The sequence below is a fragment of the Artemia sp. Qi Xiang Cuo genome, chromosome 10, assembly GCF_049724085.1.
Source record: "Artemia sp. Qi Xiang Cuo chromosome 10, ASM4972408v1, whole genome shotgun sequence".
NCBI lineage: Eukaryota > Metazoa > Arthropoda > Branchiopoda > Anostraca > Artemiidae > Artemia > Artemia sp. Qi Xiang Cuo.
This window is the reverse complement of record NC_142803.1, coordinates 65,889,045-65,902,009: the sequence shown is the minus strand read 5'-3', so window position 1 is coordinate 65,902,009 and position 12,965 is coordinate 65,889,045. Positions and strand designations below refer to the sequence as shown.

At 35.9% G+C, this 12,965-nt stretch overlaps 2 protein-coding genes across 2 annotated transcripts in view; both read left to right on the top strand.

The window, feature by feature from the left end:
- The window catches only part of LOC148948053 (uncharacterized), a 476,379-nt gene that overhangs the window by 197,746 nt on the left and 265,668 nt on the right, over positions 1–12,965 (top strand). The gene's annotated exons all lie outside the window — the stretch shown is intronic.
- The window catches only part of LOC148948058 (actin-binding protein IPP), an 80,126-nt gene that overhangs the window by 28,437 nt on the left and 38,724 nt on the right, over positions 1–12,965 (top strand). The window contains exon 4 of the mRNA XM_089095675.1: positions 3,072–3,210. Within this exon, the coding sequence (XP_088951801.1) occupies positions 3,072–3,210 (139 nt within the window). The remainder of the gene's footprint in view (positions 1–3,071; positions 3,211–12,965) is intronic.

Genomic DNA, 12,965 nt, shown 5'->3' with positions numbered 1-12,965 from the left:
ACCGAATTTTCACTCTTAGGTTAATAATTGAGAAGTGCCTGAATTATCAAATATCTTTGGTCCTCAGTTTTATAGATTATGAGTAAGCGTTCGATTCTGTTGATAGAATAACTTGAGCAAAGGTCTTATCCTTGTATGGTATACCAAACAAATACATTAAAATGATTAGTGCTATGTACGACAATCTGCTGTGGTTAAGGTAGGAAATGAGGTTAGCAGCTGGTTTCATATTAAATCAGGAGTGAAGCAGGGTTGTGTTCTATCCTCTTTTATATGGATTATTTTGATGAACTTTGTCTTAAGGAGGAAAGACAATGGGAGACCACGGAATCAAATGGGGAGGAAAAAGGAAATACAATGGGAGACCACGGAATCAAATGGGGAGGAAAAAGTGTCCTGGACTTAGATTATGCTGATGATTTAAGCATCCTAGATGAAAGTGTGAGCAAAATGAATGAATTTTTAGAAGTTTTCCTAGTTCAGGGTGCTAGAACAGATTTGAAAATTAATGTTAAGAAGACTAAGTCACTAAGGCTAGGAATAAGTGACGATGAAAAGGTGACGCAGGGTAAAGAAAAGATTGATCAGGTGGACAGCTTCACATACCTTGGTAGTATTATTAGTAAAGACGGTGGGAGCAGTGAAGATGTAAAAAGTAGAATGGCCAAGGCTTGTTTTTTTTTTTTTTTTTTTTTACAGTTAAAAAAAAAGTTCGTAAGAGTAGGAAGATAATTATGCAAAACTAGGTTAGAATATTGGAAGCTACAGTGATGACAGTGGTCAAATATGGCTCTGACGTATGGGCGCTACGAAAATGGGATGAAAATTTACTAGATGTTTTCCAGAGAAATTGCCTACGGATTGTTCCGGGAATCCGGCTGACTGACCGTATTTCAATCAGTAGGCCTTACGAAAAGTGTGGTTCAATCTCGCTTCATAGGGCTACAAGGGGAGAAACTTTGAGATGGTTAGGGCACGTTCTGCAGATGAAGGATGACAGATTGCCGAAGATGATCATTTTCAGTCAACCGTCTGGGGCTAAACGGAAAGCAGGTCGTCCGCGGCTGGGGTGGGTGGATGTCATAAAGAAAGATTTAAAGGAAATGGGAACTTTCTAGGAAGTTGTAAAGAGGGAGGCTTTGAATAGATTGGAATTGAGGAGGAGCGTGCGTAGCTGTGTTGGCCTCTGGCAGCTTTTGTGCTGTGGTGAGCTGTTAGAAGTAGTAGTAGTGTTGTCTAGGGAATTCGGAAGGAATAACGAGCAACTGGTTCTTAGTTATAGGTTAGCTTTCAGGCTCCTCAGATTCATAGCTTAATATTTGCTTAGTATTTCTTTCACGAGGAGGGGGAGGGAGGATTTATAAATAATAAAACCCATCTATTAAAAAAAAAGGCTTTACGTATATTAACTCCCCCCCCCCAAAAAAAAAAAAAACAGCAACAAAACACTCTGGATCCGTGCCAATGGCCTAGTCAGCCATCTCACTCCTAATAGATAGAATAATATAAATAAGAATAAACTTTAAGCCAAAGCTGGCGTCAAATCTTCTTTTTGTATTATCTCCGGTGCTTGTCCCAGGTTTGTCTAAATAGTATGTGAAACTAAGATGAAATCCAAGTTTCTCTAAGGAAGTGTAAGAAACGCCACCTAGCGGTAACCAGCAAATCATAAGTTCAGTTGCAAGAACTTGTTTATTTTTTTTTCTGTTTTACTTTTGCTGTGCATTGGGTCGACGATAAAAAAAACAATTAGCACGAAAAGGTGCAAAAGGCATATTTGTGTACCTATATCAAAGTAAGGTAATGTCTCTCCTACCGGCCTGTTTCCTTTATACTGGCACTATCATATCAGTTTACTGTGTAGGCGAAGTTATGGGGTGCTATTTGGTTGCTCACTGATGACATATGCTTTGGGGTAATTAGAAATTAATTCTCTTCGTATAGAAATTGTTAATTTTTGTGTTGACTGTACATTTTTTTATGCTTTTAAGTTTTTGTAGACTACAAATAAGTAAGTGAATTGTTATTAATACAAATAGCTACAGTAAAATTTCAGCTCTAGCCAACGAAAAGTGCAGCTCGATATGTTAGGTTAATGAAAACGTGACTGAATCGAAACACAAAGTAACACGACTCTTTCTAGACAAGCAAGGGAAATCAAGAAAAAAAGCAGTAAAAAACAAGGAAAAGTAAGTTTTAGGTTTAATTGTCTTTATTTAAGGTCAAAGCTAAGTTTTTACAGGCTGGTAGCTGGTACATTACCTTGGCCCATGTAGCTAATTGTGTACTAACCTACCCCTAACTATTTCATAATCAGTAAAATAGTCTGGAAACTAAAGAATTTGCCTTGTTTTAGCACATTTTATAGTTGGATCCAAATAAATGTAGACCTTGGAAATAAATTTTAGCTATATTAAATCAGACCTGTTTTAGTTCCTTCCTGTTTTGCATCAGTTGGGCAACGCTGCACTATCCGGGGCGCTAGTAGTTTTAGTTTTTGTTAAACCTATCTTAAAGAACCCATGGCCAGGGGTGTCCCGAGGGGGGGGCAGGCCCCCCCCCCAATGTTTTTGGCATTGGTCGCATCAAGACTGGACTCGGTAATTGCAGACAGATAAAAGCCAAGACGGATAGTCGAAGGAATTGAGAGGCCAGTGTTTAAATGGCTGTGGCACGGGTAAATAGCAGGAGTATGAATGACTCTCTTATTGGACATATGCTGGTCAGGTTAGTTTTTGGAAAAGCATGCCTGCCTAGAGTCTTAGCCATGCTGATCAAGAAGTTAAAAAAGAGGCAAACAAGGCAGACCCGCCTATGGTCTTAAGAAGGTTGACCAAGAATTTAAAATTGACATAGGACCATAAATTTGCTTGAAATAACAGGCAAAACAATCATTTAAAGCCATTTCAAAATGTTGCAACATCGGCCAAAATTCAGCAAAATTCTTGATTTCTGCAGAAAATTCGGCATAAATCAGGTAGCGATTCGGTAAATTCCTATGCTCTTTGTATTTGTCTCTGAACTGCTTATATTGGAGTTTATTACCTTTTGGCCTGATGCACCTTTTTCAGGTGAAATATCAGTAACGCGGTCCAACGTTCAAGAATTAATAGTTGCAGCCGATATGCTCGGAATAGATGAAGTAGTTGTCTGTTGTACGGATTTTCTTATTGAAGAATTTCATCCAGCTAACTGCCTTGGTATTTATAGGTAAGTCTTATTTGCCTTGATTTTTTAAAGAAAGCTATTGACAAAGCCCACAGAATGGGATCATCTCTCTTTATGTGCAGCGTAGATATCTCAGCTGCCTTCGATTCAGCTGTGCAGTCTCAGGTGTTCCTGAAATTGCTCGAGTATGGTGTGAATGTTCATGTCGTAGCACTTTTATCTCTCTGGTACTCGGGCAGTTTTGTGAAAGTTTGACTCTTTGTTCTGATTATTTAGGGATGACTCGTCTGATACACAAGGACCCTTAATTGGAATAATAAGCTTTTTATAAATTTAAAAAACAAATAGCGTAAAGAGCGAGGTACTGAGGAGGGGAAAACCCCCTTCATATACGCAATAATTTCTGTTCGTTTTAAGTTTTAATGTTGCTCCTTACTTTCAGCTGAAAAAACTTGTTTTTTTCATTTAATTCTGATAGTTTTTTAATTAATATTCCAGCTCCCCTCCCTTGGAAAATTCCCTTCCCCCGCGGAAACTCCACCATGGAAAGATCCCCCACTAAGCACCTTCACCAGAAAATCCCCCCTTTAAAATATCTTTGTACTTCCCAAGATGCAATACCAGCCTATATGTAAGCAATGGACAAAGTTCATAACTTGAAGCCCTTCCCCGGTATGTGGGGGTCAAGTCATCCTCAAAGGCATAGTTATTAGATCTTTTGACCATCCTGAAAAAATGGCTCTCTTTAAATTTTAATCGGACAATTTTGGGTAAAAAGGGGGTGGGAGGGGTAGCTGCCCTCCAATATTTTTGGTCATTTAAAAGGGCACTAGAACTTATGATTTCTTCGTGTTTTACGCCACCTATATGACCCTCCCCCCCAGCCGATAGCTCGGAATCTATGCTTATGCTGGCTAAACGTTCCCGTCGGAAGCTGGCCTTAATTTTAGTGCGTCCATCTCCTATTTTTACATTTTTATTTTCAGCATAAAGGACGCATAACCAAATATATTATATTTAAGATATTAAAGTATCATTTAAACTGAATCCATTAATAAATAAATTATTTTCAACTATTGAGGTTTCATTGAAGCTGTTCCCTTCCTTATTTACTGGGGTTAAGCACATAACGGAATTCTTGATAAAAATTATTATGAGGTTTATGATTCCCGTAAAACATGCAATTTTCAGACAAGACTACGGCTACAACCTACAAGCTGTACAGAAAGGGCGAGATACTTTTACTAGTAAGTTTAATAGTCTCAGATTTGTCTATTCCTTGAAACAGAATTGTTGCTTTGTTTAGACTTATATAGTTTACATATACTTTTATAGTTTAGATAAGGAAATTAACTAAACTTTTCAAAAACAAACAAAAACTTCTCCTATTTTCACAAGTGCCAACTTACTTAAAAAGAAAAAAAAAGAGAAACAGGTTTCAAAAATTGTAATTATGTCACTGGACAAATCTGAATTTTAGCTATCGTAGCATAAACAAAAAACTGTTGTCTTGTGTTGAAACTTTAAAATCCTAGACCTACAGAAAAATGACATACGGTACATAAACATGCAAAAGGGAGCATAAGTCTTAATGAAGTTTTAGTGAAGAGGTAAACTGCAGTTTATATAAATTTTTGGAATAATTTGACAATTTTTCTAAATTTTCTCACCCGTTTCTAATCCAATTTTGCAATCAAATATTACCACATTATTGAGCAATAATCTAAAATAAAAATTCATAATTTGAAACCTGTTTACGTCATTTTATGTGGTAATACCTTACGCAAAACGTAACCGATTAAACACACACTGGTTTGCATTCTATCCCATATTTGGTTTTTGTAAATAGCCTCAACACAGTTTTAAAAAAATAGGCAGAATCCAGGCACGTTCGTAAGAATGAAACTTTAAGGCGGGGAAATTCAAAACCTTAAAGCACAGTCAAATCTTATTGAGCACTCAAGTTAGAGAAATATCATAAACCTCAAGTTTGGGAAGGGGAAGGGGAGGGTGCAATTTTTCCTTCCCTGAGTACTTTCGTGGGATTAACGTACTAACTTCTTCTAGTCGTGTTATCTAGACAACACGACGAGCATATTACCAGAAAAAGAATAATAATCTCCTTTTCAGTGATGCTTAACATTTTTTACATCTTGAAAAACTTAGCAAAAGCGTGATAAATCCGCTTAAAGTACGTATTGGTTTTGCTACCCTGTATCAGAAACATTTAACTTCATGTCTTATATTTGGTATATAGCCTTTAGCCGCTTTAAATATACATAAAGCCTATGTTGGTCGATTCTTTCAGACTAAAATGAGAAGTCTTCTGATATCAATATTGACCAAGAAACTTTTTTTTATAATATTAGGCAAGAATTTACTTATTTTCTTCTTGTTCGGGGGGGGGGGGCAATTGTAGCCTTTAAATTATCATCCCAACATCTGCACTTTTCAGTGAGATGAGCTTTTAAGATTGTTACTAATCATATAAGCTTGTTTTACTTTGAATTTATTTTTTGATTTAACAGGATTGACTTCCAAATACTGTTCATGTCAGCAAATTATACCAATCAAAGCCTGAAGTTGTATGTATATTTAAATTCAGAAAATTTTATGAAAAACCGATGGATTATTTTTAAATTTTCTAGCTGCTTAAGCCACAGTTTTAACGTTTTGTCACTAAAAAAGCTTATTTTCATCTGCCCTGATTAGGCATTTTATCTAAACCTGATTTGGTGGCATCGTTCATATCGTATAGCAAAGAGAACAGATAAACATTAGGAACACTTTCGTGCAAAAACACAAGAGAAGGACGAGAAGAAAGCCTAAAACCAAAACATACTAAATACAAGCATCCATGGGACTACCATGTGTGCTTTGATGGAAGTACAAGAGTAAAATTCTACTCATAAACATATCCTAAGTAGGACTCACTGAAAGCAGCTGTTCTCAACCCTTTACCTTCATATCACAGCAAACAGTCATGAATTCCATTTTGTGAAATATATAAAGGCAGAACCGCACCCAGGAGGCCTCACAGGATTGGCTGCTACAAGATCTTAGTATTGTCCGCGATTTACAATTAAGCTCGCAGAATTCACCTGGCATAGTTGTTAAAAAAAAGAAAAAAAAAAAAAATATAACCTTCCCTCGAGAAAATATTCACGGACAAACGAGAAAATTATGTTTAGTAACTTTAAAAATCTAACGCCTTTACGATGGTGTCTACATTAAAACCCTATTTAATGAAAATATTTATAAGAAAATTGAATCACAATTCACAAAAATTGTGGAAGTTGGAATAAGGTAAAAATTGTGGAAGTTAAATAAAATCCAAAAAGTGCTTTAAACCACTTCTCAGAAATAGAGAAGGCAAGCCTCATATTGGACGAGTGCTTATTTCAATGTCTATTGTCCCAAAGAACAAAATTCCATGAAAGTTTGTTATGCAGTCTCTTCTCCCATTGCTTAGTCTATTAGAAACCTGAAATGATTCAAAAATAACTATTATGTGGAAAACAAGCATTTTATTATCGAAGAAAACGATAAAATAAGTAATTTGATTCCCTTGAAAAATCAATGAGTCATTCTGAGAATTACAAAAAATTACCCACTATGGTTTGGATTATCGAATCATAAAGGGCTTAGTAAAGTACGAGTAGGCTACATGGCTTCTGTAGACTTGAAATCAGTCCTAAAAAAAAGAAAATAACATTCTCGTTTCAACTTAACTCTTAATTAATCCGATAGGTTGGTTGTCTTCTATATGCTGTTCATAAATTTAAGACTCGTTTTTGGTAACCATACAACCAAAATCTTGTAACTCAAATGCAAATTTATGAAACCCTTTATTTCTTTGATCAGAGATACATGTTTGATGATTGCCCCCCCCCCCAAAAAAAAAATATGTAACTGCAAGGTAAAGTCTCTAACAGTCTAGTTGGCACTAAACAGAGGTATATCATATAGACCATAAAATGTTTCAAGAGAGTAAAACCCTTTCTCATTAGGATTGTTCCTCTAATAAAATACTGAAATGCAGAATGTACTCTGTTATTGGACTTGAAGTTATGAGAATTTAAAGACAGAGATACATGGATGTTAAAGATCTATAAATCTGACCGGCAAAATAGAGAGGTGTAATAAGCAAGCTTGCGTGGACTTTCAGACACAAGATGAGCCCTTCTCCTGTTTGTTCGTTTACAGTCTTAATTAACACTTAAGTTCAAACCGTTCATGGGAATAAACGGTAAGTTAAAAGAAGCCTATCTTGTCAATAGAAATCAAAACCACAAGACAAAATTTTGGCAGCAATATGTGCATCGAAAGAATTTTGTTTTACTGATTCCACATATACAAAAATCAATAATCTATTCTGTCTACAGTTATTAGCAATAGTAACATTCTCATAATTTAGAAAGGGAGAAGAAACACTTCTAAAAAGGATATAATATTTACACATTTATAGATCATTAAATTCAGTATGTACGAGAACCCGAGAAGAGAGGTTTCAAACCATTAACTACAAAATACCAATTACTGCATTTTCCCGAGACCGATAGCGAAAGGTGCGTTTACACTTGTTTTTTCTAAGTAGTGATCGTACTGAACCAGAGGTCGTCAAAAAATCGTGAGAAGGACCACTGGAGCATAAATTTAAAGTTGTTCATACTTTTTAAGGAACAAAGAAAATAGCACTGGATATCAATTTATGCTGATAAACACTAATTTTGTCTCGAATCGGGCAAACATACTATAAAGGGGAAATTCTGGGATTCCGAATCAGTTTAGAACTTTCAAAAATTCCTAACTTGGCCAGGACTGTCGTTGGGTAGTATTTTCGTCCATATACATACATGCAGTCCCTACAAACGGACAATTGCATAGAGTTTGAACAACAATAATAACAGTTTCCCTACAACTATTAGGAGGGAGATCTTCGGGTCTTTTACCTATTGGAAGCGCCCAAAACCTCAACAAGTACATTTCCAGGCTAAAAGTTTTAAACTTTCTGTGGGAAGTCCTTATATGGTGGGAGAAACATACTACCTTACCTCTCTTCATTTGGAAGAATACATTCCAAATAAACGTGCAATATGGATGCCAGTCGGTTCCAACCCCCTCCTTATTGCGAGAATGGTAGTTTTTTTTTTTAAATTTAAGTATTGCCACACGAAAGTTAATAGAAATCAAATATAAACCAAACAATTTTTTTTAAAAATAAAAACAAAAGAGTGACGTTGAAACTTAGAACGAACAGAACAGATTTCTGTTGATTGAGTTAAATCAAGTTACCATCAAGCCATGGCTAATTGTAGATAATGACAAGACAGAAAGTCCGAGTGAGAAGCAAAGTTGACATAAGCCTTTTTCAGGATTGTATAAAAATGATGTCATTTTCACTTATTGATAGATAGTCTATCATCCATCCATCCATCGTAGGGCAGAACTAGGGTATATAGTCGTAGAACTAAGAGACGATCTACATTTTTGGGTTGACCAATGACAGACAATGTCTACTGGACTTGTATTCAAACGATGGACTGAATTTGCTTGGACTCCAAAGCGAACAAGTGACCTAAATCTAATAAACTTGCCCACTTATAGTCTCAGGCGGACTACCGTGTTTTAGGATTCCCACATGACCGACAAGTTCCCTGGACTTGCAGGCGACCGGGGAGACTTATAGTTTTCCAAGTGTTTTGGTAAACGGTACGGGTAAACGGCGGGAGTAGCTAATTTCTGATCAAATGAGCCCTGTCCCGATCTTCCAGGATCATTGGTTCGATACGATCTACCCTGAGATAAAAACAAAAAATAAATAAACACGCATCCGTGATCTTACTTCGGGCAAAAATTCAAAGTTCCACATTTTATACACAGGAGCTTGAAAGTTCTACAGTAAGGTTCTCTGGTATTCTGAATCTCATGGTTTGATTTTCATTAAGATAATTCGATTTCTTATGGGTGTTTCTCCCCCCCCCCACCCTCATTTTCAAAAGATAGGCAAATTTTTTCACCTTTATGCGAATATAATCCCTTTGTCTCCTTCATAAATGAGTTTCAGTTTGAACTTCTTTTTATTAAATTCTGGGGAAAAGACACCAAATCCTACCTTTAGTAGTGATGTATAGTGAGTACATTGAGTATTGAATTACATTTCTCATTTATGGGCTGAAAATTGTCCTATTGTTGTTGGTCCTTTTATTTCTTTATTCCCTTTTCCTTCTTTGATTTTCATTTACTCTTTCTTCCAATCAAGTTCGGCTGGGATCTGAAAACCCCATTTGCTATGTTGTTTCTGACCAAATTCCCAAAGGATATAACTAGGGTCCTGTCTCTTGCCTCCTGCAAGAACATCTTCTCTTGGAGATATCTTAGATACATTAATTTAGGTACTCGCAAAGAAAATGGACATTGTCGGTAAACCCTATTTAGGCTTCCCAAAAAGTTTGAATGAAACCTCATAACTACTTTTACTTTATATTCTGATGAAAATAGTTTATTGATTATGTCACCCTCTATGGAATAAGCGCCAAGAAATGCTGAAAGGGGTATGGTTTTGATATGTGATAGTAAACATCATCTTTGTACATGTGATATACAAACCAGACCGGCGTATGTATGTGTATACAAAACAATACCTTTCCTCAAAGCATGAAGAAGGTGTGGTAACCTTTATAAGAGTTTGATTGGATTTAATTAAAAATTAAATCAATATAACAATTAAATCAATTTAAATCAATTAAAAATTAAATTATATTAATTGAAAATTAAATCAATTAAGTCAATACAACATCATCTTTTTGAACATCTGAAAACACTCTTTGGTGATAGAAAAACAATTCCAAGATGAAACAGTTGCCGTGTACCAAAGTTACCGCGTGATCGATAACTGCTACGCTATGACAAATCCCTACGAAATGACGGAAGATACACTATGTGATAAGATGGTCTGAGTTGTGTGGTTTCTCTTCTCATAACGATATTTTTTTTAAATTTGGATTTGTTTTATTCTTGTGACTTTCCTATGACTTCCTGTTTTGTTTCTATAATAATTTTGTGACAAATCCCTTAAAAATTACGAATGTTACACTATGTAGTAAAATAGGGCAATATTTTTCTTTTCACATAATATTTTTTCTTTTTTAAATCTGTGTTTGTTCAGTTCCTGTGACATCCTGTTTTATTCCTATGATAATCCTGTTACAAATTAATACAGATCCTTGTTAAATGACGAAAGTTACATTATCTAGTAAAATAGTGTAAAATGTGCGATTTATCTTTTAATCAGTGTTTGTTCCTTTTATTCCTGTGATAATCCTGTTACAAATCCTTGTAAAATGACGAAACTTACATTATTTAGTAAGATAGTGTAAGGTGTGTTGTTTCTTTTCTCATAATTATATTATTACTATTATTATTCTGTGCTTGTTGATTTCTTATTGCCAAAGGAATCTTACTTTGTCAATGAGCTTTGTATATATATATATGACCTATATTCGCTTTTATTAATTAATGAGTTTTGAGATTCGGTTTTGTCTTTTCTAATAACTGACAGGATTGGTATCGATACAGGCAGCGGGACTTGGTAAGACTAGATTAATGCCGATGGTCTAAATCTTTCGGTATCTTTTTTTCACCCGAATTGGAAACCCAGGAGCAAGTTGAATTGACAGGATTTACATATCAAAGGAGATGGAAAAGACTGTAAACTCTATTCAGCATGATCATGTTTTTTCTCTGATCATTATGCTGTCCGAGTACTGATAGGTGATTTAAACATGAAAATAAGCTTTATCAGGGCTCCGTACTGAAACCTACATCCAGATACTCTCAAGGATAAAGGAAACAAAGAAATAATACGAGGAAAAATCAGTCAAATATCTACTAGAAGAAAACAGAAAGAAAGACCCTCAGAACATAAATCAACTTTAAACAGGAATTCACAAAATTTCAAAAAGACCTACAGAAGGAAAGGGAAAGAGAGCAGTTAGCCCACGAATGTTTTTTTACGAAAAATCCTTAGCCAACTGAAAGATGAAATAGACCAGAAGACAGGAGATCCGTTTTTCCAATTTCATGAAACTAGAAGACAGTTGAAAGAATTTAAACAAAAAAAAATTTGAAAACTGGACAGTAAAAAATCGTTTAAATGATGTGTATGAAGGCGAGCAAATAAGCTTGGCGACCATTTTGAAAGCCTAAAGGAATCGAGAGGAAAGCAGAATCGAAAAAATAAAAACACGTAACGGAAGGATAACAAAAAATCACGAAGAAATAAAAAAGACGCTTTATGGCTTTTTATAAAAGGAAAGAAGGAGGAGAGGCAACTGCTTTTGATGATGTCGAAGTAAAGAAAAAGGTTTCTAGCGATCAAAATGAAATGTTGACTCAGCCCATAACTGAACAAGAGCTTAAGAAAGCGTTGAGTTCTACTGAAACAGGAAAGGCCCCAGGGGGAGACGGTTTAAGTTATGATTTTTACAAAGTTTTTTTAGTGAAATTTCGGAGATTCTGTTAGCAGCAATGAACGAAATGATTCGTGAAGGAGCGACACGGGAACAGGCTCTGGCGATTATCACATTAGTGCCAAAAATGGGAGATAAACAAAGTATTGAGAACTGGAGGCCCATATCTCTACTCCCCTGTGATACCCGATTATGTTCAAAACTCCTAATAAATAGGCTCAAAAATCTGATAGGAGAGATCCTAGGTTAGACCCAACACGGGGGCATAAAGGGTCGTAAAGTCCAGCATATTCTTGCTATTTTAAGGGACTAGCTCCATAGAAGAGGATAGCAATCAGAAAGTGATCTCAAATGAGTGTTAATATGTGTTGATTTTATCAAAGCTTTCGTTCAGTGGTCCATGATTTGCTTTGGAATTTGATGACGCATAAGTATTCGTTTTGTTGTGAATTTTTGGAATTTTACAAGAATCTATACCGTCAGGCAGCAGCGAAATTGGTAGTTAATGGCAGACTCACTGAAGAATTTCCCCTCGAATTATCTCTTCGACAATGAAGACGAAGCTCTTCGTTTTTATTCGATATATCTCGACCCGCTAATAAAATACATAGAAGCTAGAATAACGGGAATCAGAGTACTGCCAACTATATTTCTTAAGTCAGAAGCCTTTATGGATGGTGCCGATTTCTTCGCTGATGGAATAAGTGACGTCACAACAGTAATGCTAGGTCTAGAACGGTATGAAAGAACTTTGTTGTAAGGATTTATAAAAAAAAGAGCAAGATCCTCCCTTTAGCTGAAAACCGAAAGGCCAGCTGGACCAGGGACTTGGAAAAAGAGGCTAGCCAGGGACTTGGCGAAGAAGTCAGTCCATCAGTGAAGATACTTGGAATCTTCAGTGAATTATCAGTCAGAGGGAATTGCTGGCAAAATGCTTGGGGCATGAAACTGCTCGAGATTCAGCATCTTTTATGTGATGACGACAAAGGCAGAAATCTTACATTGTTTCAGAGATCAACTTTCGTCAACATGTATTACGTATCACAAATACTCTATCTGGCCCCACTAATGCCCCTGCCGGAACCTATAGAAAAAAAAATCGAAACCTATGTGTGGCGTTTCATATGGGGCGGTGAGCTAGAAAAAACTGAGTAAGAAGATGCTCTTTCGTCCAAAGAAATTGGGATGTCTTAGTGTTCTGGACTTTTGAAAAATATGTCAAAATATGCTTACCCAGATGACGCTGGAATTTTTAAATGGATCCCAAGTTCACTTTGAAATGACAAAGAATTGGTTGCTTCCCATACTAAATGAACTTTACCCCAA